This window comes from Lineus longissimus, chromosome 13, assembly GCF_910592395.1.
Source record: "Lineus longissimus chromosome 13, tnLinLong1.2, whole genome shotgun sequence".
Classification (NCBI taxonomy): domain Eukaryota; kingdom Metazoa; phylum Nemertea; class Pilidiophora; order Heteronemertea; family Lineidae; genus Lineus; species Lineus longissimus.
In genome coordinates, this window is record NC_088320.1 from 13,015,572 (window position 1) to 13,042,679 (window position 27,108).

The following is a 27,108-nucleotide window of genomic DNA, read 5'->3' on the forward strand; positions in this document are numbered from 1 at the left end:
ATTTGCCCTTGATGAAAGCCCTTTGGGGAATTGGGCCCCATAGGTCCTGAAATGCTGATTTGAATTTCAAATAACATTTCGGCCTTGGCCTACCTGATGGCAACGTAATTGAATAAGCTACATGTAGCCTTCTTACAGTCCGAAAACCTAAAGAAACCCCCCTGTTGGTGAGGATGCTAATGTTGACCCATTCATTAGCCTGTGTCATGCTGCCAGAGCATGTTGTAAGGGTTGGACCCCCCCCCCCCCCCCCATGGCTAAGGCACCTGAAGGGCATGTGGTATGACCTACTAATACATCTTTATCAACCCATGCAGGGATCATCCTGTTCCTAAGAACCTTGCAGAAGTGCTCTCACATACTAGTAACACCTTCCATTGCTAAGGAGCCAATTGACCAAAGGTGCAGTTCCTACTGTAATTACTGTTTGATGAGGACAACCCTGCAGTTGGCTGCACCGTCAGAGTACTGCTATTGGAAGTTTTTAGCTCCTTGGTTGGCGGTGAAATGTTCTCCTGGAGTTGCTCTAGCATTGGCTAAATTGTACATATACATGTACTGGAATGGAGAAGTTTTTCATGAACTGAGTTACGGTACTGTCCAGTCCCTAAAGAGAGATCACAACTTTCCACATGCTACACTTGTACCTGTCTGCAGAGGACAGTGCTGCCACCTAAGAAGCAGGGACACTTTTTTTTTACAAATGGGTGATTTATTTACAAGCTAATATATAAGGAGATCATATCATTTTTAAGCCATACATTTGCTGCACATGATCAAACATCATAAAGTGAAAATCCTTAGTGCCCGTGGAATGACAATATGAATGAACAATTTGTGAATACTTACCATACACGAACATGTACGAAAGTACCCAGAGGCTGAACCATCATGGGACTTTAAAGCCGTGTTCACACTAAAGCCGTTTTCCATTAAATCATTCAAAATGCTCCCTCACCCAACGGTAAAAACGCTCCTATACTATTCACACTGCCCTGTATCATTTTAAAACTCGGGGATAACCATTCATACCGGCATTGTTATATCAATAGGGCAGTTATGAGCGATACATCCTGGCACCAGTGATTTTCAATAAACATAACAGTACTCAAGTTGCCAATGCCATGAAAGGGCTGTACATGATCAGTTGCGTAAGCCTGGCGGTTAGGGTTCTACCTGTATTACAGTGCTACACTGTTGGGACTTACATCAATTAAACCAGAACTGTGGGAGGAAAACGCTTAAATTGGCGATTTAGCCCCGAGTATTTTCAATCGTTGTAGGCCTTGTGTATCAATAGCTACATATCGTTATAACTCGCTGGAACGTTCCTATATCGTTTTAAAGCTCTAGTGTGAACACAGCTTAAGACGCACTAAAATGTTAACCAGCATAATTTACCTCCGCTCTAGCCAGAAATGAAAGGTCATAACCGGCCCTTTCCTAACATCCTGCTACAAAACTTTGTGTATGTCTGACAAATGGTTCTCGAATTACTGAACATCTTGCCCCACTAATGTATCCAATCACTCAACCAGGCTCTTTCCTCCCCTGCAATAAGTAGATCAAGGTCCTAATCCCCGAAGGGGAAATTCAGAAGGCTCCACTCTATACACTGTGACACTAAATTTCTGCCTTTTCTATTGTGTGTTCATGTGTTCAGCCTTCCACCTCCAAAGTAGGATTTCCATAACTTTCTAAAAGTTAAGAGGCAGAAGCCTTTCAAATTGACTTCAGTGGTGATGGTGTGAAATCATGAAACTGGTTATTCGAACAAGTTTCATATCCAACAGATCTGGAATCCCTAATCTAAATGTAAAGGGTGAAGGGAGCACAGTTAAAAGAGCGTAGTGACCTTAGGAAGGATCATTGTGAAGAAAGCAAAAATCAAAAAAGATGATTGCCTGGCCCGCCAAATGGATTTTACACAGAGCAAAAACCAATTTGGTACCTCCCTTAAAATGCTCCCTAATCCCTTAAAAATCCATGCAAAAGCTTGGGCAAGTGGGACTCAGCAGTGTCATTTGATAGGAACAGCAAGTACCGCATGATATATATCAACACACTACGATCACTTCTTGCAAGCATATCATATGCTCTGGTATAATAGATAGTGGCAATATGAGGAGCATCTTCTCGTGGAGGCTTTTTCTGCACCTCTCTGAAGGCAGCAACATCATTCAACTCCATACAGGTCAATCTCACCTGAAAAAAAACGAGAAATGCAAATTGGCAATTTTCTAAATGCGAGACACATACTAAGTAATCAAGGGCAAAGTCGAAATGACCCACCTTCAGTTTACAGTTCAGGTCAGAAATGACCCACCATCAGTTATCTGCAGCCAGTTCAGTTATTTCGCAGCAGGAGTTGCAGAACCAGTGTGCAGTCAGAGCATAATTCCTGCATAAGTCGAACAAATATCTATGCAAAAGCAACCTGAAGGATGAATTATCCGATAAAAGAAATACTTTTTATGCTCATTCAACTTAGCAATTACTCAGATATGGTAGTACTTCATCCCAATCCCTCACCAACACCATAATCTGTCAGAACATGAAATAGTAAGATACTTTTCCCACACTTTTTTGGCATGAACGGACGGACATTCACGGCACGTGATGTAGATTAGATATCATGATACCTCAATATTCAAGGCCCTGCAAACAATGGCAAGGCCTTTTTTCAAACCTTGGTGTAATAACCTTGACAGGAGGAACAACTAAGTCGCTTCAAAGGTATCAGCATCGCCACCGCTGTTGCCCTGCTCTCGCGTTCAGCTGTCTTATGAAAATAGGATGAAACCTACCCACGTTGCCTCAACGGTCAGGCCAAGGATCATGCGCTTGTTGTTAACCTCTTTTAAACAGGAACGATCAATGTCTGCTAGCAGTTCGATTCCGAGCTGTCCACGTAGTCTGCTGCTGAACTCAACCCTATCGTCATCAATAATATCTGAGGGGTTTCTGTCGCCAGTATCACCATCCTCATCATTATCAATATCATCATCATACTCATCATCATCAGCAGCAGCAGCAGCATTAGCTCCTCCAACATTATCTCTTCCTTCGGTTCTTTGTACCTTTGAAATGCGTTGCTTTCTCTTTCGACAGTGAAGTTTCTTCCTTTTTGCTCCTTTTTTCACCTGAAAAATGATTTTATAACCTAAGATGCTTTTACTTTAAAAAACATCTCTGACTAAAAGAGTAGTCAGATAAGAAACAGGGAGGGTAGGTGCCTTCCCTATTCAAACATGTCTGAAGGAAGGGAAATTGTCCTTTTGGACCATATGCTCACCTGTAGAGCCAAGACAATAACAGAGCTTGCGTTACTTCATGACGCACTTTATTTCGACCTCCATGACTATGAAAAGTAGGACTAATGAACAACAAAGAATCTCAGATTAGATGTCACATTCTTAGTTTGCACCATAAAAATCTCAGCTAATTATGCCACTAAAGCTAAGCGCACACGGGCGACAAAATGATGTTGCCCGTCTGCGGGCAACAAAAACAAATGCTTTTCGAAAACTGTTTCAAAAACAAATGTTTTCTTAAACATGCAATTCATTTTTGACCTTGTCAAAATGTTTTTCATCAAAACGTCGCCCCCCCCCCCCCCCCCCCGTTTTGGGGTGACTGCAACGCAACGTAAAACATTTTTGCGTCATCGTCGTTGACATCAGCTAATCATGAAGCAATCAGCGTCATGTGATACCATTACCAAGCCAGGTCAATGCGCGGGTGTGACGGATCACGCGCAACCAATGGTTACCCCTTGTTTTTGATGTGACCTGTGACGTGACCATGACATTTTGTCTCCCGTGTGCGGGTGATCGAAACAAACACTACAAAAATGCAAAACAAACAACTGAAAACAAATGCTCTCAGTTTTGCTGTCAGTGTCATTTTGTCGCCTGTGTGCACTTAGCTTTGTGATCATGGATGATAAATGTTCACATACCTCCGCAACTGTGACAACTATTGTTGGGGCATCCTCACACCTGTCATAAGATTCATGATCTTCATAATCATAGCGGAGATCATTAATGGATGTTACCTCCATTCCACCCATCATCAAACTCCGCTTTACCATGGCTGGACTGCAGTGGATTTAAAAGAAAAGGAAGAGGGGATGGTCACTCAGAAAGCATTTTACAATCATTAGACACATTATAAAAACTTTACATACACCGTCATTCAATATTCTACCGAATAAATAATAGTTATACTGCAAAACCATATAGACAGACTGGAATAAAATGCCAACACAGGCATGACTTCATCACAACAATTTCTCTAATCTTCTGAGCACAAAATATGTCTTTCCATTAACCACATGTTGTAATTTACAGAAGGTATGCACTACTGTAAAACGGGAAATTTTTGCGGCTGGTTATTTTCGCGGATTTGCAAAAATTCATTGAAATAATTAAATTTTACGCTTCTTATTTTTGCGGATCAGACAACATCTTTCAATAATCTCTATCTAAAATTCCTATTTTGCGGTTTTTATTTTTGCGGATCACAGACACCCGCAAATATAGCAAAATGAACAAGCACAGACATTGCACTAACCCACAGCGCCATGGGCAAAGGTGAAGTGCGGGCTGTGAGGGTATTTGTTCTTTGTGATTGGGGATTACGAGAACTTAGGATGGTTCGTAGATTACACTCAAACAAAGCCCTGCTGAAATTGGCCTAACACCACTTTTAGGTAGGAAAATGAAGAAATCCAACATATCATCATGTATTATCATCAATAAAGGCTACAATGAAAATTTGGTGAGGAACCGACCTTAACTGAGAGAGTAATGGCAGATTTTGTTCCATCACAATGCCTCCTGGAGGCTGAACCATGCATTGGGGCGGGGGAATTTCGGAAGGTAACTTTGTAACTTACACCAACACAGACTGTTGACAGAGCACTTAAAACTACAATATGAAAAGGAAATATTGAGGCGTTCTTAAATTATCAGTCGGATTGTGGTCAATAAATGTTTTTCATGTCATACCACCTATTGGACAGAAAAATTGATAAAATCAAGACAATGTACGGTATATCATGTGGTATCACCAGTAATGCCTACCATAAAAATTTGGTGAAACACCGACCTTTACCTAGGGACTTATGGCAAAATTTGTTTTTTCAGAAAGTGCCCCTTAGTGGCTAAACTATGAATCGGATAGCGTTGGATTTCGTTCTTGAGTTATTGATTGGACGTCGCCCAATACAAGTTTTTCATGACACGCCACCTATAGGACAGAAAAATCAATAAAATCAGAAAAATCGTACGACATATAGTGTGGTATCAACAGTAAAGCCTACCATAAAAATTTGGGGGAAAACCGACATTACCTAGGAACCTGTGGCAAATATTGTTTTTACGCAAAGCGCCCCCTGGCCGCTAAACCATGAACCGGATCGGGTCGGATTTCGAAAGGAAACCACGTCTACTGACATAGCATACATGCACAAAAGATGAATCGAAAATATTCAGTCGTTCTTAAGTTATCGATCGGAAGTCGCACAAGACGAGTTTTTCATGACACGCCACCTATGGGGCAGAAAAATCAATAAAATCAGAAAATCGTACGTCATACAGTGTGGTATCACCAGTAGAGCCTACCATAAAAATTTGGTGAAAAATCGACCTTTACCTAGGAACCTATGGAAAATTTTGTTTTTACACAAAGCGCCCCCTGGCTGCTAAACCATGAACCGGATCGGGTCGGATTTCAAAAGGAAACCACGTCTACTGACACAGCATACATGCACAAAAGATGACTCGAAAATATTCAGTCGTTCTTAAGTTATCGATCGGACTTCGCCCGATACGAGTTTTTCATGACACGCCACCTTTAGGGCAGAAAAATCAATAAAATCAGAAAATTGTACGTCACACAGTGTGGTATCACCAGTAAAGCCTACCATAAAAATTTGGTGAAAAATCGACCTTTACCTAGGGACCTATGGCAAATTTTGTTTTTACACAAAGCGCCCCCTGGCTGCTAAACCATGAACCGGATCGGGTCGGATTTCAAAAGGAAACCACGTCTACTGACATAGCATACATGCACAAAAGATGAATCGAAAATATTCAGTCGTTCTTAAGTTATCGATCGGACAAGCGAAATGTCCCATGATCAAGTGATCAAGTGATCAAGTGATCCAATGACTCCTATACACTGTCACGTCAAGCCCACACCTGCGCTGTAGGAAAAATACCGCGAAAATTTCTAGTTTTACAGTATGCACCTGTATCATTCTTCCACATGACTACACTCTGGGGAAGCGATAGTGCAGTAGAAGCAAGTCATTCTCATGTTCAAGAGGTCTCCCGACTCAGTCACTGATTGGTTCGTCTACTTAGCATTTTCAAGTTAGCGCATTCTGGTTGGCCCCAGTACTGTTTTAAAAACAGATACTATTTTTGCGTGCAGGATATTTTCGCGAATTACGCAGTTGCAAAATCTCTTGCTTTTCATGTTTTTTTTACTAGAATTCCATGTCAATTGTCATTGTTGCCACATTTACACAGAGGCAAACACTGTATCATCCAGCTAGGTTCAGATGCCAGTATCTGTCTCATGCTGTTCATTCTGGCATGTCTGGATCCGAATTGGAAAGGTTTTCCAGAGAGTGCTCTCCCGAATATCACTAACAAGAGGCCCAAGGGCCTGGCGCTCAGCTGAAATATATGAACATGGAAAGTACCCGATAGATCTCTTTCAACCTCAGTTTTGTCAATATATCAGGCAAACATACCAAAGTAAAAAGACTTTTAAATGGTGACAAATATGCCACTTATTAGTCAAATCTAAGTGCCTGAGCCAGGCTGACCTTGAAAAGTAGGTCAAATAGAAAGCCCATGTGATATCATGTAAAGGAGACTTATTGTACACCAACCATAAAATTCATGTCACTCTGGATACAGCAAAGGCTTTAAAATAGAAAAAAAAACACCAAGATGGCCGCCCACCAAATTATTCAAAAAAGTAAAGAAAATGTATTTACAAGTGAAAAAAGTAAAAATTAAAAAAAAAAAATTGACCCGAAGTGGGATTGGAACCCACAACCTTCAGAGTCATACAAGAGCGGGAAATTCAAATCAAGCTTAAACTAGGTCAACACAGATTTTGGCTCAGTAACGCCAACTGGTAGTATCAATCAAAACTACTCTTAGTAGTTTCAAGACCTACATGCATGCGGTCCTTTTCAACTTTATTTCAAGCTTCTATCTGCTTGAATAAAGCGCCAAAAAATTGTTTTGTGATTTAGGCTTTTTGCCCCCTGGTGGCCAAACTGTTAATCCTGCCGGACCCACACTTGGTCTATTCAGGAGTCCTGAAGGGTCTAAATGGCTTATAGGGAAAATCTATCGCCTATCCGCCATAGTTTTGAAACGTGCCTGTTTAACGGACAGACAGACAGACAGACAGACAGACAGACAGACGGACATTCATTCTACCATTTACTCATATGAATAGCTCAGCTTGTCAGCTGAGCTAAAAATGGGTATGTACACTTTTCAAAACGGCTGCACCACACTTGGCCCAATGCGCATTCGATTCGATTTGAAATGTTCGTACTTAGGACACGCAATATAGATTTACCCGCCCTCACACAACAGTTTTACTGGCTTTCGTCCAGTCTTAGACTTTTTTTTATACAGAAATGATAAACTAAAAATGGTGTCCGACATTCAAATGAGGACTGCCTAAGAATTTAGATTTGTCAAAACAAGTGCGAATAGCCAATATATCATGTGTAGTCGTTTTTCAGGACTTTATGCAGACAAATGCCCCCCGCCCTTTCAAGAAGATCATCAAGACAGAAACTACCTTTTGCGCATTTGCACTGAAAATTGTGAGGGGCTCTGGCAAAACCAGGCGTTTCTCGCTTTTAGAGAAAAGGGAGAAAAAGGGGAAAAGTAAAAAAAAAAAAAAATTTTTTTTTTTTTCTTTTTGGAAAATATTTGTATGAGTCCTGTGAACCCTCTGAAAGCATGTGTACCATGTCTAGACATCACCTAAAGTGATTTAAACAATGTATAAGGTGTAGCTTCTAATGCTTATCCTACTGAATGAGTTCCCTATAAATGAAGTTTTCTCAAAATAATTGTAACTAAAAACCTTGAACAACAGTGAACTCAATCATTCATATCTCAGTTATTTGTCAACCGATAGTCAAGTATGATACCTTAATTTAAACATGATTTCCTGCAGAAACAGCTCATACCAATAACTCATTTTCAAAATCTGGAGAGAAGTGCCTGGTTTTGCCAGAGTGCCTCACAATTGACTGCGTTAATACGTATTAACGCGACACTACAAGTACAAGTATCCATGAAAATCATTTAATGCAAATTCGTTAAAGTGATCCTTGCACACTAATGATAAGCCACATCAGGTATCAAAGCATCACTGAGTCATACGCAAGTTATTGAATGGAACCAAATGGTCCACACACGTTAAGCAGGCCTGATCTGTTAACTACCTAATCTGCGCGAGACTTGTGAATAGGAAGTGAGACGGGTCATTTTCACCGCCCGAGAAAATGCTAAGAATAGGCTGAATCATTAGCGGTTTAAGGCCACTTTAAGCGGTTGCAATTGAATACTACTTTCGTAGTCAGTGGTAGATGGGAAGACCCCCCTGTTCTTTCCAGGTGTCGTCTGCAAATTCATTGTGACATCCTTATTACTGCTTGTTTGATGATATTTTTGTTTGTAAAACTGGAAATTTTCGCTGTATTTTTAATTTTGCTATTTTTGCGGGTGTCTGTAATCTGCCAAAATAAAAACCGCAAAATAAGAATTTTAAATAGAGTTTATTGACAGATGCTGTCTGATCAGCAAAAATAATCGGCGTAAAATTAAATTATTTCAAGGAATTAATGCAAATCCGCGAAAATAACCAGCCGCAAAAATTTCCCGTTTTAGAGTACCTACCACAGAAGTTTTATCGAAAACAAGTCATTGATGAGTGAGATATAACACTTTTCTGATATCCACATTTGGCCCCCTGGTGGCCAAGTTGAGAAACAGATCGGACCGAAATTCAGCACCAGAGGTTATCTGATACAGACGGTTATATGTACCAAGTTTCAAATTCATAGCTTTGGCAGAGAAACGTGCCATAGTTACACTCAAATGGCCAATTTACGCCACTCTGTCCTCTGCGACCTTGAAAAGTAGGTCAAATTAAAAACTCATCAGACAGTGGAAGAGAAGTTTCAAAATTAGAAACGTTTGCAATTTTGTAAACTGGTTGTCAAAATTGCAAACTCTCCTGAGAGCCATCTATTGGTGCTAGTTCATCCAGCAGTCAGCGCAAATGCCAAAAATCAGCACTCATCTTTTGGCCAAAAAATGAAATTTATAACATGACTAGGTAAATCATTTATGATCAAAATAGAAAGAAATGGGGAGTTCATAGTTTATAACATTGATTTGGAATAAATAACATACAGATTAGAACACGGAAGGCAATATTATGAAGTGGCTGGATGCCAAAAAAGTACCCCTCTCCCAGGAAGATTGCTGGGGGAGGCTGGAAAAGGAGGTTGGGTGACTATTGGAAACCAAACTAGAATACTATCAGAAACTTTTCGCCGCGTGAAATTTTTTTCTACCGTGGCGATTTTTTTTAATAGAGCATTCAATGGCTTTCGCTTGTGGAACAAGGTTGGGTTTGAATCTTCAATTTTTCTCATTAACTCTTTGGGTGCCTGATCCAGATGGTGAATTCATCGTGTTCTTTAAGGACCCATCTTGCCATTTAGTCAGTAACCATGGGAGTAAAATCTTCCTGTGTGTGTAAAATTACTTGTTTTTGAAGAATCACCTTTTGAATCTTAATATCTTATTATTTTTGAGGAGTTGTCAAATTTTGAAACGTTTTCAAATTTGACAACTATGGAGTTTACAAATTTAACAACTCTCAGAATGGCAAAACTAGCACCAATATGTGGCCCTGGCAACAGTTTCAAAATTTTAACATGGGTTGTCAATTTTTGAAACGTTTTCAATTTTGAAACCTCTCTCCTACTGTCAGATATATGATGTATCCTTGCTATGAGTACCTACCACAAAAGTGTTATCGAAAACAAGTCATTAATATGCGAGATATCACACTTTTTAGATATCCACATTCGGCCCCCTGGCAGTGCCTGGTGGCCAAGATCTCATTGCGCATGGGCACAGGGTACTTCGTCTTAAGTTATTTTTGCGAGCCAAACTTGTTATTCTTGTTCCCAGGGTATTTTCTTGCTCGATGAGGTTGATGATACCCTGGATTCGATGTTGGGGTTATAATGTGTAATTCGCCGCCAAAAAATTACTCCTAAACTGCCTAAAACACAGTTCAACAAGTAATGTCTTCTCAAGAAAACATTTTTCATCATGAAGATATGTCATTTTTGTCGTTTTTACTTTACCAAAGACATAATAGATCTTCTGAATGTCACGCTAAACGGTTTTAAAACGTACATTGGTGGTTCACTGAATTACTGTACGGTTGAGTGTTGCGCATTTTAAACCGATCTAAATGCGTATTCGGCCCAGTGTGAAGCAACCATTCTGAAAGCGGTTTAACCAATTCGTATTCCCGAGAGCACACTACGGAATTCAGTTTCAATTCGCATTCAGTGTGAACACAGAAAATATGACTTAGGACGTTCGATTATTTACACGTACTTACATGAATTCAACTAGAAAGATTCTAGCAAAATGCTGGAAAAGATCTACGAATGTCCCCTCATTAACTTCTAAGTTACTGGGTGATGCCTTTCTCAGGACTTTATTCACTTTGGTCAGGAAGGTGTCAATCATAACAAAGGTGGGATCCCTGAAAAGATTGAAAAAGAAGAGTCACAACTAAACTGCTGAGGATTCATTCCACTATTAAAACAATAACCATCAGACTATGACTAATGTTCGCCTAGTCTGGTTCACTCTGGTTGGAGGTGCTGATTATCAATACGGATTTGCGAGAAGGTGCCAATTGATACGATGCAGTTGTGGTTGATTACAGCAATTAATTAGGCCTCGTGGTTGCGTTAGACTAGAGGGGTTACTTTGCAGTTTGGGACCGACAAAGCTGGTGGTCGCGGTCTGGGTACCGGGGTGGTCGTGTTAGCGAGGGCCAGTTAGGGAATTAGAGAGCTGAAAAACATTCGGGACCGGTGAATTTTGGTCGTGTTCGCAGGGTGGTCGCGTTACTGAGGACAGTGAGGTGGTCGCCGACTGGGGTTCCACTGTATTAAATATATTAAGGCATGAAAGGCTAAAAATGACTTACCAAGACTTACTGACAGCTTTTAATCTTGCGGTCAGAAGTTGTGACTTCGCCCCAGCAATATTCAGCCTAACGTTTTTGTGTATCTCTTTCCATTTTGCTTCTATTTCGCTCGCAGCATATTTGGTCTTCAGATCTCCAGAGCCACGACATGTACCACGCATCTCATTACACATGTTACAAGCATCAATCATTTCAATGAGTTCAAACGAGTTGACATCCAATACGAAAGCATCATTGAAATTCTCCTGAAGCATAGTAGTGTACTCCGTCAGCTTTTGGACAGCAAGGTCATTTAGTGAGATCCGGGTGCCGATTGTGTATGGTTTGACCTTCTCGAAAATGCCGGAAGGCTCTGTGACTGTTATATGATACTGAATTCCAAATTTGTTTAAGTCTTGATCTGTCCAGTTGCTTCCAGATTCTAAGCCCTCATTCAGGCCTGCCATGGTCACAGTGCTGAGGCAACACAAATCCCTGTCGACACCTAAATTGTGAGATAAAAAAAGCCTGTCCTGAGTAAAAAGAATTAATTATCATAATTCCTAACTTATTTCATTCTTCAAGCACAATTTCAAAAGTCTCATTTTATGTCTGTGGATTCTTGACCTACAATGACCTATACTATTACTACATGTACAATGCTAAGGATCTGAAAGCTATGGATGGATACATCATGTACATGTACCATTGTTTATAAAATAAATTATTTTGACGTCATGCATTAAACTAAGATAGCTCGTTTTGTGCCTAACAGACTACAGAGGATGGCGTAATGTCGAAAGTTCGTTGTTGGCTTCAGTTGCCTATCTTGAATCGACTTTTAGAATAAAACCTGAATACAGCTTTGGTACAAAATCATGTACTATTGGCATGATTGGTAAAGCATCAATGCAACATAAGACTTGTTAGGGAAATACATTATCAACACAAGACCGGTTTCTCACAACTTTTCTCAATGAAACCATATTGAAAAGATATTGGATGCGTGCAAGATCGTGAAAAATTTTCATGACGTCGTCAGATATCCATCTTTACATTGGGTCATTGTACATGTAGTTTCCGGGCATGCCGGGCAAAAAAATATGGAAGAAAGAAATTATCGGCAAGAATGTAGCCAAAATGTGCCAAATTTCAAGATAACTTCTTGGTTGGTTGACTAAAGAAGCACGACAAATGTTCAATGCATTTATCATGTTTATAGTTGAATGCAAACGGCGGTAGTAGGGTACACACAAAAAATATGGACTCTCTGGGGAAGGTGTAAACTGCTGATGAATTTGCTGATGAGAAAATGCTGATGGCTACTCTATCGCCTTTAGCCGCCATCTTGGATCACCAAAATCTAAATATTTGGGCCTGAGCGCGGTCCAGTTATTTTGGCCTGAAACTCGATGATATTGTCATTGTCATTCCAATAAAAAGTTATTTTGCAGAAGAATATGACTTTGACTTGTTAGAAATATCAAATTTGGAACAAATATGTTGATAATCTGCGAGATATGCGACCTAAAAGAAGTGTCTAAAAGCTGATCGGCGCACCTCGAAAACTTCAAAAAAATGCCGTCTACTCTTTGATCAAAAACACCCTTTCATACATATTTTTTTCTCTTTTCCTATTTACCACCTCATTAAATGGTTATAAAGTAGAATATACTAGAATTTGATTGCATAGTATTAAAAAAGAAAGAAATGTCAAGCCACCAAACTTAGAGTTAGCCATCAGCATTTTCATCAGCAATTTCATCAGCAGTTTACACCTTCCCGACTCTCTGTAGGCATTTATCCAAAAAATCGGGACGCGATCTGTAACTTTCAAAATGTCACTCCATAATGTAGAATGAGGTTTTCCCCAAGATTATTCGGAGGGAAGAAGAAATATTTTGTCGGAGATCTGTGTGGCATACTGATGCTTTGTGTTCATAGATCGTGTAGAGTAGTATGATTTATGTGCGAGAAAGTTTGATCTTGTGTCCGAAATGGGGTGTTTTTGTGAGGTCGTGTTTTGCGAAAATCTGCTTCGTATACTGTTGTGCATTTTCAAAATGTCCGAAAAAGTGTTGCCATCCTTAGGGCCTCCGGCCTAGGACTTGACTTCACTTGACCTAAAAGAAATGCCAGTCATGTCTTTTCAATGGACCCCTTACAGGCATACCCTTGTTTACACCCACAACCTGGTCTTCAGGTAAAAGTGTAACAACATGTACAATGCGTGGTATGGTGGAATTTCACTTCCTACCTGGACACAAGGCCTGTTTGAAATTGACCAGCAGGTAACATGACCAAGTACATCCAGGACATATGTGGGACACCGAGTCCATAGCAAAGACTGTACTTTAAACTGAATGTTTACCTGGAGACAAGAATTTGTTTATCAACAAGGGGGTGCCCGTAACTGGCCCATTCATGATTGTACTGCAAGGGCAACGCACCCGCCACACCGACGTACATCGATGTACTGATGGTGATGCACTGCCAGCCCGACCATGCTCATGCTGAATATACACACTGCATGCATGTGTAACGTTAGTCATATTGATCAATCAATGAATCATGATGATGACCTACGTGGACAGGCAGATAAACTCATCTCCACCGGCATGGCGGTAACTCAACCCAACATGTTACACGCAATGCCACACAATGTCGGCTTACATCCCATACTATAGTACATACCTGTGATAATTTATTTATAAATCAACTGCAGGATGCCCCGATCAAGCGCCCCGATCAATGCCACAAAATGTGCCCTACAGACTAATATGTAATCTCCAAAAGCAGAGTTGATATTCAAATATTATCTCTCTGCCCGAATTGGCTTCCATTACACGTCTATAGCATGCATGAATGTACACAATGTACGAGGCAAGATTGCCCGAACAAAATGCGGCAAATGTTGCGATTTACTAAAGATTTTCGAGTCTACTGTAATGTAACCATGTTGAATAACACTAAAGTGAATATTCATTCCCATTTTGAGTCGATAACAACTTTTCAAGGGCCAAACTCACCTCGCTTCAAATCATCGTATGCACCAGCCAACGCAGTAAACCTGATCACACAACAGTTTCTCAATACGCTACCGAAATAGTGCGCTAAAACCCCCTCGAAATTACTTTGTTGTAGGAAGAATTTCTTCAAACAAAGACTTGAAATGCAATACGACATATTGTTTTGAATTTGGAATAAAAATATCGACAAACTGTCTTGTGGTTACACATTACTGTCACTGCGGAGGCGCATGTGTTAATACCTGATCATGACACGCGTATAGCATGTGCACCTCCATTGTCCTGAGAAATATCGATTAGGGAAATTACGCCGATCAGGAAGCAATCTCCAAAGCAGCGATCGATTCATTTCCAATCCCATTGCATTGCATGAAAAATGTACAATGAACGTGTCAATATTATTATCCACCAAAATGCAGCAGATTTGGCGAATTACTAAAGATCTTCTAGTCTGCTTTAATACCCTGCTGTTTGATGAAACGATGCTAAGTGTCTACTGATTACCCGGGCTATTACCTTGTCCAGGTCCAAACTCCTACCATGGAGGTTCCAAGCTCCAACCATGGAGGTACCTCCATGCTCCTAATAATTCAGCCGACAAAAGGGAATATAGGCCTAGGGTAGGACTAGGAGCAGGGGGTTAATTGAGAGGTGTCCTGATTACTGAGGTGAAATTGAAAGGAAATGCCAAATTGGGAGCAAATGCAGTGTCCTTAATAGAGAGGGTTCCTGCTTAGTAGGAGAGAGTATTAACTGTAAGGCCTTCATGGCTACGTTCATGGACCACCCTGTATATCCCTGGCTTCTGTTTACTTACAGTCTTCGACCAGGTTGTGAATCAAAGGCAGTAAACACTCTTACAGCCAGTGGCTCTTATTCACCTACTCGTCCTTACAACTAGATTGTGACACCAAAACAATATACAACCAACTCGACAAGAAGGTTACAAATTCGAGCACCAAGCTAACAGTCGGGATGTGACTGCCCCCGTTTTCAATAAGGTCGAATGTCGTCATTCCCTTATGGTGTCTCGGTCAGGTGTGCTGGCAGTGTCGGAAAAAGTGACGATCTTTTCTGAATGGACACACATTTTATCAGCCAAGAGAAACGTCGATGCTCTTTTGTTTTCAATTGTGACGGAGTTGCTAGGAAAGATGTAAGAGCCGTTTTGATTGGGCGGAGTAGATTTGTCCGCCTTGTCTCGCGAATAACCATCGGATTTCTCCAGGGTCAGTAACGTGTGCGAGGGAAGGAGGATACGACTGACTCTGGATTTTCGAGGATGACTAATCGGCGGCTCATATCGATCTTAAAGTCTTCTCATTAGATAGGAGGGAATGCTTAACCCATGGAACTACTTAAATGCTTTATCTAAGTGATTACAATTGTTTCAAAAACACATTATTTCAATTTCAGAGTGATGGAGAAGCGCGATTCGTGCACTACATGTTGAAAGGCTTGGAACCAGGCATGCCGCATTTTGATGCTTTTAAAGAGATGTCTTTCGGCGAACTCAGCTGGGAGAGTATTATAAAAGAGGTAAAATGCACATTTTGGTTATCATATATGATATATGTTTTGGTCCTTGAGGACGGCAAGCAGAAGGGCCACTTTATACATGTAAGGTCCTTAGGCAAGACACTCAGCATCAGTAAAAGCAAAGTGTGTTGTCTATGAAATATAAAGTTGGGTGTGTCATTGAAACAATAACAAATAAGTATAGAAATAACCAGGCATCTCTTGAAAGTTGATGTATTCATTATGTCTTCTACATCGTTGTAGGTTCAAGATGACGATGGCAATTTCTTCTCCTTTATAACTCCGGAAAGCATGATCAAGATGATGTTCTCTAACCCTCGAACTTCAGAAGTGTTACTGAGGTAAAATACTGAATAGTGCAACGACTGGATATATACACTGTATGGACTCTTTGTTTAATTTAAATGTAGCCTTTACATAAAATGTAGGTAGCAAACACTAAGCAATTAAGTTCACCATTAATTGGTTTCCAGCAAGTTTCCAATAGAGAAAATATATTCATATGTACAGCGAAACAACATTAACCCCATTCGTTATCTGTTGATGTGTTTGAGATGTAACACTGCTTCTTTATTTCAGAGGGGACGATTTGACACCGGCAAATGATGAAATATCGGAGCAATGTCATGGGGCTAAATTTCAAAAAATGATGCCATCTGCAGATAAGATTTTTGCGCCTGTTAACTTTTTCCTGGATGACATGTCAGCCAACAAAAGTCGTCGATGGAAACCACTGCATGTCGTCCAGGCCCAGTCTGCGATAGTCCCAGTCAACTTACGATCAAAATTAGACTTCGTCAGATTCATTTCTGCTTCGGAGAGGGTTCCGATTTTAGATTTGATGAAGGTAATCAAGGAGCATATGGATACAATCAAAGAGTAAGTATGGCACATTTCTGTTTTCAGCAGATTCACGTGCTGTATGTTCAATTAGTTTGAAAAAAAATGTTTGCCGTATGCAGTGTTCCGTTGATAAGTAGCTTTATACATTAATTTGTACTATATGCTGGTAGACAGGCATGTACTGTTCCATAAATCTCTATGTTCCCAGCCTATGGAATATGCTTGCATAACACATGGAGGTACATGTATTATAATACCTCCATGCATAACAGAAACAACGAAGGACTTTCGGGGGCTTTGTGGTTGAATTGCATGTAGACAACTTTCCACTTCATATATTCATGCTTAATTCTGTAGTACCCGTTGTCAATATCAACAAGTTAGAATTCAAAATTTGCCTTTTTACAGGAGTGGAATTGAAGTTTTCGATGCTGCTACGAAGTCTGCGAAATTAGTGATGACCGAAACCTGCTGTGGCATTGCCGACTTCACTGAACTTCAGGAGGTTTGTTGTCATTTGGGACCAAATACACATAAATTCTGTCCAAGATGCCATGTGAGTATTCAATCGGTTGGTCTAGTAATTACAGCCTAGAAATGTATTTTGCAAAATGACATTCTTATCATATTTTATCATAATTTTCTAAAATAAATTACTTTGTATTAGCTTATAAATGTGCAGGCCTGATTCATAACCGTCATCACGTTTTTCCCTAACGTTACTGTCTTATCAATGGTTCTCAGAATATGTATAATATATTGTCTTTTGCAGGCAACAGCCAAACACTTTGGGCAAAAGAGCGTGATGCGCTCCGTGGAGGAAACACGAACAACCTTGTCGAGAATGATCATTAGAACAAATAATCAAGAGCTCCGAAACAAACTGGCATAAAGGAAGGACCAGGAAATCCTGTTATGGATATGCTCAACCCACACGAGTATGCGGAATTCCAAATATGTTTTAATACACTATACATTATACAACTTTTGATATCATCAAAGGTTGAAATATTATCATGTTGGTTCTCAAATTATCATACAATCTTTTCAACTGTTCTCTTCATATGATCGTCCCAACATAATGATGGTTTAACAGACAGTTATTTTGGAGAACGGGAGCAATGTATATTTCATGTACGGTTGTCAAAAAGAGGACACTACGATATGCCAAGTTTGTACTCATGTTCTCATAATATTTGATTATTTTCATTACAGGGACATGCCAGTTGGAATCCTGCCTTGGATTTATTTAGGCCTTGGAAAGCACCTACTCAAATTCTGCATTAACAAACTGGGTGACAAAAAGAAAGAAAAACTTGTACTCCACCTACGCTCGATTGACCAGAGTGACGTTTCAGTCGCTTTTACATCAGATATCACGAAGTATCTCGATTCAAGACAGGGAAAAGATATCAAACAATATGTAAGTCAAATTAAAGTACCCCATTTAGTATTTTTCAAACAATAATCGGTCAAGATAGGGATGGTTTATTGTCTGTCGACGCTTTCAAATGCACTTCCTATGCACACTTCCACAAATATACCAACTAAATATGCATTGTCTCCTTGAAATGTGTCATTGCATCTTAATCTCGTTAATAAAATGTAATACATGTATCGTCATTTTTATAGGAATTATATTTACTTTCAGCTTCAACTTGCTCCATTTAACTTCGATTATGCCGGGTTGGAGCCAAGGTTCTTGAAAATGCTTTGCAAACTTGCTACAGTAAGTTCAATTTACTGGTAGATTAATACAGATGCACAAAAAGAAAACTGCAATAACTCTGTACTAAGTATTTGGACTTGCAACACCTTCCTGCAACATAACATAGAATCCTTACAGGCTCATTTTTTGTATTCCATGTCAAATGAGAAACTTTTCTTGAATCGAAAATACGACATCCTGTTTATAAGGCCGGTGCTCTAAATACGGATACATCTAAATGGTAAATGTCTTTTATTCGTCAGATTTCAAAAACCATAGATGAAACAAAAATATACACAACAGACAGTATCATCAATCTGCAAGAAGAACTTAATGGATACTTGAAACAAGTGCAGGAAAATGCGCCTGATCTGGGAAAAAAGGTAAAAACACACACATGACCACACACCTCGTAAGTTGGTACACACTTTACCTAGTGTGCAAATGCTTTAGCACATTGCATGTAGAAAATCATTATGAAACAGATAGCGCAACGAGTAGCACTATCTAGGGCAGTCTGCTTAATAGTCAGTTAGAAGGCCTTATAACCATCCTGAGGAAGTCAATGAGAGGTCAATGTTCGCCTCTCCAGCCTTGCACCAGGGCGGGAGAAGCGAACATCAACCCCTGATTTCCTCAGGATGCTCCGCCCCCCCCCCCCCCCGCAGTGGTTATCCCGCCCCTTTTTCATACCGTGCTAAGGATGAGGATGACAGACGCCGCAATCCAAAGGAACTGGGTTAAGAGTCAAGTACAGATTGATGACATAAGAAACCACGGACCTCCAAAGGCATACCGGAAGGATCAGTTTGAAAAACTTCATTGCAATATAAGAAAGATCTTATTCAATCAGAATCAATTGGCCCGAAGCAGAGACACCGTCCGTCAAATTGCCGACTGCCAAATACTGCAACATATACTTGATGGGGGCTATTTCAAGAATGGGGGAGAATGGTGCGTAGTATGTAGCATGGTCAGAATCGTTGTTTATGAAAAAGTGAAATATGATGTTTTGAAAAATCGATGTTTTGAATTAAAATGATTTGTAATTAATCAAAGCACTGAGGAGATCAGTTAACTGTTCCACTGTCGTGGTTTCTTTTCACAGGGTGAGCTGTGGCAGCAATGTCAGGGCCATTGGAGAATCGTCCATGGTCAAACAATTCCTTGGGTACCCTCAGGAACAACAAATGAACAATGTTCCAATGCTTCGAAAACTGAAAAAAGTGAAGTAAGTACTATCACATCAAATGGAGCCGTAGCTCTATCCTACTTCATGGTACAACCATAATTTTAGCCCAAAAAGAATTATCCTGAACGTATTAACCTTTTACTATTAGATTACCTTCTTTTATTGACTCACTTCATAGAGAGTTATGTTAAAGTTTTGGTTTCCCCAGCCTGTTCGTCATTAATGAAGCGTGGTCACAATGTAAAGACATGTCGGCACCGGAGTTTCGACCATAAAAAAATTACTGTATGTTTGTATTGACATCACATTGACAAACATGACAAGTGGGGAAATGATTTCTGAAGATTGGTTGATACACTTCGCCACGGATGTATAGACCTCGCTTACGAATTATGATCAGCCTTCGTATATCAATTTGCACAGACTTCGTCTACACTGAACTTGTTCGATAAACATTTCATTAAACGCATTTTTCAGCAATGGTGCGATAGGAGAAGAAAGTTTATTAGAAGCAAGTGCTTGCCGTGCGAGGTCAGGCGAGATAGCAAATGTTGGAAATGCTGTGTTGTATGAAAATGAACATGGAATGGTAAAAACTATTGCACTAGTTACTATTTTGAAAATAATTAACGTTGTCGCATACACAAGTAAATCGGATCAGCTACATAAAAACGTGCCCACAGCTATATTATACTTTGTGGGATTGATCGCAATAGTTGTACAACAATGCTAAAAGGTCTGGGGGAAGGAAAATAGTTTTTATTTCAATCTATATTAACTTTATTTTCGAACCAAGACTAACTGATGTTTCGACATGTTTGTTCATGTCGGTTTTATGATCTGTCTAAACTCTCATCGTCTTTTCAGGAATGTTTCGGCATATTCATGGGCGGCAAAAAAATATGTTGGCACCAAGAAATCACGATACAGAAATTGATGCCGATGAGACAAAAAAGACTTGGTTGCGAAATGGTAGCAAAATCAGCTGCCGACAGCATTTGCACACGGCCATCAAATTTGATACGGAAAATATCGGTGCTCCATGAATGCCAAGGTGGACATTGTGGGGTAATGGAGAAGAAGGTTAGCAGGAAGGTTGAGCAGAAAAGTGCAAATGTCTTACAGAAGCTTTTGAAACACAATGAAGACCACAATGTCTGGATTGTTAATAAATTCAGACTAAATCGTTTTAATGTTTGTTGATGCATCTCTAAATGAAACGGCCAGGGGCCATTGTGCTCACCGTAAGTATAGTTAGTAGACAATTAATTCATGCTAGTTACAGAAAGTGCTACAGTATGTAGCCAAATGAAAGTTTTATGAGGTAAAATCAAAAACCATGTGCAAGTAATACTGTATGGTGGTTAGCTGGTCCCATGTTCATCAGACTGCTTAAAGCTTCAAGTTCATAGCTTTTGCGGTTGAGAAACGCGCCATAATATTACACTCAAACGGCCATTTTACGCCATTTGACCTCTGCGACCTTGAAAAGTCGGTCAAATTATTTTGTTTTTAGGAGAAGGGCAATTATGATCATGTTGATTCAAACATACCGTTGGTAATTAATGTCACAGCCTTTAACACCTTCGGTGCCAAAGGTTTTTTAGAGGGGTACTTTTTGCACCAAAATGACTACATCTTTTGCAAGAAATGGTGTAGCCGGGCCAAAAATCATTTAAATTAGCCGGGGATGCATTCAAAACACGGCAAACAAGTCCACCTTCTGCGTGCATGCAGTCGCAGCGGTTAAAAGTATCTTGCCGTGGCGGCAGGGGCATGAGAAACTTGAACATTTTACTGTGCGAGCCACATTTGGTGGGAAATGCCAACTTTGAAGGCCTGTAGCTCCTAAACGGTGCAAGATATCGAAAAACGGAGCACACCAAATGATCTGAAATCTACTCCTCTTCATTTTGGCACCAAGTGTTAACTACTCGTATTTGTATAAACACTTGCATGTACATGTATTTGATATTGCTAACTTATAAGTAACACTATTGAGACCACGACTAATTCCAAGTCAAGCAATAGTCTCTGCGACACAATAACTTTTACAACTCCAGCTTCCAATTTTCTAATTCATGGTTGCTGCATTATCCTCATACATTTACTTTTGCATGTACATAGTTATAAAAGGTTTGAACACAATAACATGTTAAGATTTAATGAGACTACAGTAATCGAGACTTGGAATTAGTTTCGGACCATTTTCATGCAGTTAGTGTAAGGGGTCGTGCCTCACTGGGTCCTTTGGTTTTGCATTCAGACAAAATTAACAATTGTCTAGCAAAGCCAAACCTATTACGGTTCAGGTCATCAGGTGGTCAGTGAGACCAAAGCCAACCATAATAGAAAGTGAACATGATTCATGAACTAGAACTGAACGAATTGGTTAGGCATAAATGTTATGACGAAGAAGAAGCATTTTGAATTCGTAACATTGATTATAATGCGCAAGAGCTGATTATGTTGGCTTAAATGTGACAGTGTACATGATTCGATGTTCTCAAACATACATGTATGCCATGTGTGAAATAGTATTAAAAAAACACCTTAAGTAACATGTTATGTTACTTCTTAATTATCGACTATATGCATTATTATCAAACTGACTATTTGAGTGGATGAGATCAGGGGGACTCCAAGTTGATTCGTCAGGGGGAGATGAAACTGATGACTAAGGGGCCACATCCCTGCCACCTCCCCCCACCCCCTACATAGCTACAGCTATCCGTGCCCCAGACAAATGACTGATATCCCCGCAAAGAATCTGAATACTAACCCCCAAACGGAACTCGCAGGATTGGCAAAAACGATATGTAAAGTATTGGAGCATTAACAAGATACGGCGTCACTAATCAAACTTACGGAAAATAAGGAGAGAAATTGGCCAAGCTTAATTTTCTTCCGTCATAGAATCTATGATGGAACATGATAGATTCTATAACGGATTCCATCAACTATCCATTGACGGCCCATGGACGTTCCATCCACGGACGCCCATCCACGGATAGCTGCTGGAGATTCTCCATCAGCTATCCGTGGACGGCCCATGGACGGAACGTTCATGATTAATCACCATCAGCTATCCGTAGACGGAGACTTTTGCCTGAGTACCAAGCCAATTTTGGCGCGATTTGCTGTGGGGGTTGGAAGTTGGAACAGCCTGACGTATGTGCCGGTGCCTCGGCGAAAGTAACCCCCGATAAAACTGCTAACCCGTCGCTAATTTATAAGCGCGCAGCAGAAAACCGAAGGCTTTTCTGCGAAGCGCTACTATGGTTAACGTACATAACGTATCCAATGTAAACAATGTTTCTCAAGTCCATGGATTCGATTCAAATGGCTTATATTTGACTTAAAATGGCCGCCAAAAGAGATAAACGCGCGAAGGAAGCAACTCGACTATTCTGAGCTCCGAGGGAGAACCACAAGAATATTCACACTATTTTTTAATCAAACTTCAATTTCAGGGGGGTTTGGGGGTTTACTCCCCGTCATAAGTGTTTTGAATTCAGTAATAATATCCAAGAGATGCTTTTAAATGGATATAATCCAGAATTAATGAAGCAAAAGACGGGAAGGCGTTTCGAGAAAAAAAAATTATTTTGAGGTTTCAATAAACCTTTTGAACGAATTCCATATGGGCCGTGGTGGGATCCGGAGACACCTTAAGGAGGAATGTATGTTTTTATGGGGTACCATTGGTTGTGCAGATCTTCTGTTTTTTTCTAAAGAATAATCAATATTCGCTAGCAGGCTTTTTATGCTCCCAGGTATGAAGAAGGTTCTATGTTCCTCAGGTTCTTTGTTCATCAGTCTGGTGTTCCTCAAGAGTCAAGTGTCTTCCAGTCTCTTTGCCTGCAAAAACCCTTTCAAACCAATTTTTTTATGCATTAACCATTTGGCAACATTTTGGTAGGAGAAAAACCTGATCCCTGACCCCTTGAATTGGTTGCCCAGGTACGACCACAAGCAATTGTCTCAAGGAAGCCACCAGTACGACCTCTTGGTATTCTTGCCAATATCATACCAGTGAAAAGGAATGGTAATGCTGGTTGAGGGTTGGAGTTAGGGTACCATCAAAGGAGTACTCCTTCCTCACTCTGGGTTAAACGTGTCAAAGGACTGCACCATCATGAAGGTTTGGGGGTTCCACTCGAGCACCCCGGGGTAAGCAGCTCGGAAGGACTTATTGAGAGGCCAATAGGGGGTTGAGGGGCCTTCCCCCCAATGCACTGGCTAAAACATGTCAGAAGGACGGGGGTTGGGGGGGGGGGAGGGCTCTCCATGTCGACAGTTGCGCGAGTTCAATAGAGCTTGCACTTTACATTAGAATCTGCCAGAGTCCCAGACTACGATAGTCCGGACACCTTTCGCGGGGGGGACACTTTCCATTTATTTGCCGGCTAAAGTTCAGCCTAAAGAGATACACGGAGAAAACTGTATATCAAAACAAAAAAAATGGCGGATTGGAACTCTAACCAGGTTCCCCCCCCCCCCCCCCCCCCCAACCTAAAGGCGCTTCGCGCTTACTAGGGCACTGCACTGATAATATTAGCATTGACAATAAAGACACTATACCTATACCTCTTTTACCTAGTACCTTTTTACCTGTACCTTTTTTGCCGAAACCTTTTTACCGATACCTTTTTTGCCGATACCTTTTTAACTGGTACCTTTTTTACCGTACCTTTTTTACCTACATTCGTGCCTTAGTGTGTGAAAGGTACTAATAATAATTGCCCACGCATATTGAACCAATGACAACTTGAAAACATCCCGTGTTGGACCAAGAGGCCACCTTCAGTAAACCCCCTCCCGCTTGTCTCTCACTAGATGCTGTAGCTTTGGTGAGTGGAGAACTACAACAACTAATCGGAATATTTGTGCAAAACCGATGTTTGATGTATGAAGTGATGATTGCCCGCCAAAACTACAATCATTTCGATTGTAAAGTAATTCAGAAAGAGACTTGAAACGTTCAAATAATTTGCAACATCATCATAATTTCACATGCATGAACATGTATTGATAAATGCCAGTCCTGCAACCTATGATGTCATCCTATTGTTTACTAATTAATCGTTTTCAATGCAGTTTGCGTATTGTTGTCACATCCGAAGGCCTCACTCGGAATGAACAATTGAAAAACCTGATCATTCCGCCGTTTTCTCTTTCCCAATGTAATTTTCTTTGAATCTGGTGATGGTAAAATACCATAGACTGTAGATGGGGTGATCTGGCCGCCCAATCACTTCCCTATATATATACACGGTAAGCAGGTAAGGGCTCTGAGTCATGTTAGATTCAGCACTAAATATATGCCTCCTACAAGCACGAATAGTTTTGACGTACTGTGAGATGTGAGAGACTCCTATTGGCGACTTCTTGTGATTTTATCTTGCCGACCTAGCTACTTCCTATAGAGTTCCTTTAAGGTTTGGTTTTGTAACGGAGAACAATAAATAAAATCATTAAGCCAGCAGCTATCATCAGTCATAAGAATCGATCTTACCATGCTATCCATAACGGTCAGGATCACGCCGTTTGACAACTGTTATTGTTCCTTAGATTGTATTGTGCTACTGTTTCAGTTCGAAACCAATTCTATATTTCATGAGAGTGAGAGCTAATAAAGTAAATATCATCGTCGGTCCCCCATCATTATCATTCTACCCCGTGAGCGAGCGATGACGGTGAAGTATTGGCGATAGGTCCTGTGTGCTCTGTCATTTGGAACTTGATCATTCCAGCAAATTCTCCGAAGAGAGCTTCTTTGTAGGTTGCTTTCAGCACGGTCCTGCAGAATGATGTTGTCCAGTCTTTTAGTACCTTTTGTTGCTGTCCTGATGTCAAACGAACCATATCGAAATCTCTGAACTCGTTTGATGTGTGAGGATGATAAATGACTTGAGATATCGTTTTGTTGCAGTTAACACATTTTTGTCAGGCGGAACGCTCTTTTTTTATTTCAGCCAGACTCTCCATGATTGTGGTGCATACATATAATATCCAGTGTAGATTAATCTATTTTGATAATATGAACAATAGCCTGGTGTGACGTAGCGGCTTTTAAGGCACTGGTACCTCTTTGTTAAAACAGCTGAACACCTATATCAAAATAACAATGAGTTTATTATAAGGTTTGGTTTTGTAACGGAGATCAATAAATAAAATCATTAAGCCAGCAGCTATCATCAGTCATAAGAATCGATTTTACCCATGCTATCCATAACGGTCAGGATCACGCCGTTTGACAACTGTTATTGTTCCTTAGATTGTATTGTGCTACTGTTTCAGTTCGAAACCAATTCTGTATTTCATGAGAGTGAGAGCTAATAAAGTAAATATCATCGTCGGTTCCTCATCATTATCATTCTACCCCGTGAGCGAGCGATGACGGTGAAGTATTGGCGATAGGTCCTGTGTGCTCTGTCATTTGGAACTTGATCATTCCAGCAAATTCTCCGAAGAGAGCTTCTTTGTCGGTTGCTTTCAGCACGGTCCTGCAGGATGATGTTGTCCAGTCTTTTAGTACCTCTTGTGACTAACCTTATACTGCTTCTGCTTTGCAACCACCGTCAGCCAGGTAGGGGTCTTGATGTCTATATTCGATGCAGTTTTGTGAAGTTGTCATTTGAAATGTAAGACACAACTGTCCTGATGTCAAACGTACCATATCAAAATCTCTGAACTCATTTGATGTGTGAGGATGATTTCACCTCATTTCACAATACTACGGAATTCCATGAGATGACGTCACTTATTCCCGCCAGCAGTACGCCAAGTGACCCTGCCAGCTAGAATATTTTGCACGCTGTGTGCTCTCGTTATCTTTACTAATATTTCGGTCTCTTGACTATTGTGTTGGTTTTTTGTGTGGCTGCCTGAGAGTTTTGATCCTTGTGCGCTGGTTCGAGCTTGTTTTGGCGAAGATCGGATCGCTTTGGTGGAGTTTTTCTGCTCTTGAGTGACTGACTGTCATCGAGTCCGGCAATTAAAACATGGCGTCTCAGTTAAAATCTGACGAACTCGTTGCTGACGCCGAGGTGGCGGTTGACCCCTCCAAGCTGTTAAATACATCGAGAAATTCAAAGAAATCAGATAAAGCTTCGGCCTCTGGTGCGGACATTTTTTCTTTGCCGACCAAGCCTAAATCGACGAGTTCGAAACGTAAATCCGTATCGGCGGTTACGAAAAAACCGAACAAGCAGAGTCGCCAAGATGGCGGACATGTTGTGGAATGTCAGTTTGATGATGACTTTGGTTCGAATATTGCGGCGGTTTCTAAGACGCCTGTCGTTGGATGTACTCACAGTCAGGATAACACTGTGCTAGATAAGATTCTTAATCGGCTTGAAGCTTTAGAAAGTGCTACTCGGCCTCTGAACAGGTCAGTAAAGTCTGTTTCTGCAGCTCTTGGTGCCCCCCCCCGGCCGGTGATGATGGCGATTTGATTGATGGGCCTGGTTTCAGCTATGATGACCAAGAGGAAGGTGAATGGGCAGATGAGC

General features: G+C 40.5%; 1 protein-coding gene across 2 annotated transcripts; it reads right to left on the reverse strand.

Moving 5' to 3' along the window:
• Positions 1-1,378: 1,378 nt before the first annotated feature.
• Positions 1,379-14,067, reverse strand: LOC135497915 (uncharacterized). 2 transcript variants are annotated; one of them, XM_064787937.1, is made up of 6 exons: positions 13,975-14,067; positions 11,302-11,785; positions 10,702-10,848; positions 3,962-4,100; positions 2,808-3,143; positions 1,379-2,205 (listed from the first exon to the last, which is right to left on the reverse strand). In XM_064787937.1, the coding sequence occupies exons 2-6, from the start codon at positions 11,745-11,747 to the stop codon at positions 1,969-1,971; spliced, it is 1,305 nt and encodes a 434-aa protein (XP_064644007.1). In that variant the 5' UTR covers positions 11,748-11,785; positions 13,975-14,067; the 3' UTR covers positions 1,379-1,968. The 2 variants fall into 2 exon arrangements, with proteins under 2 accessions (XP_064644007.1, XP_064644008.1); XM_064787938.1 differs by lacking the exon at positions 1,379-2,205 and adding an exon at positions 2,308-2,401.
• Positions 14,068-27,108: the final 13,041 nt, after the last annotated feature.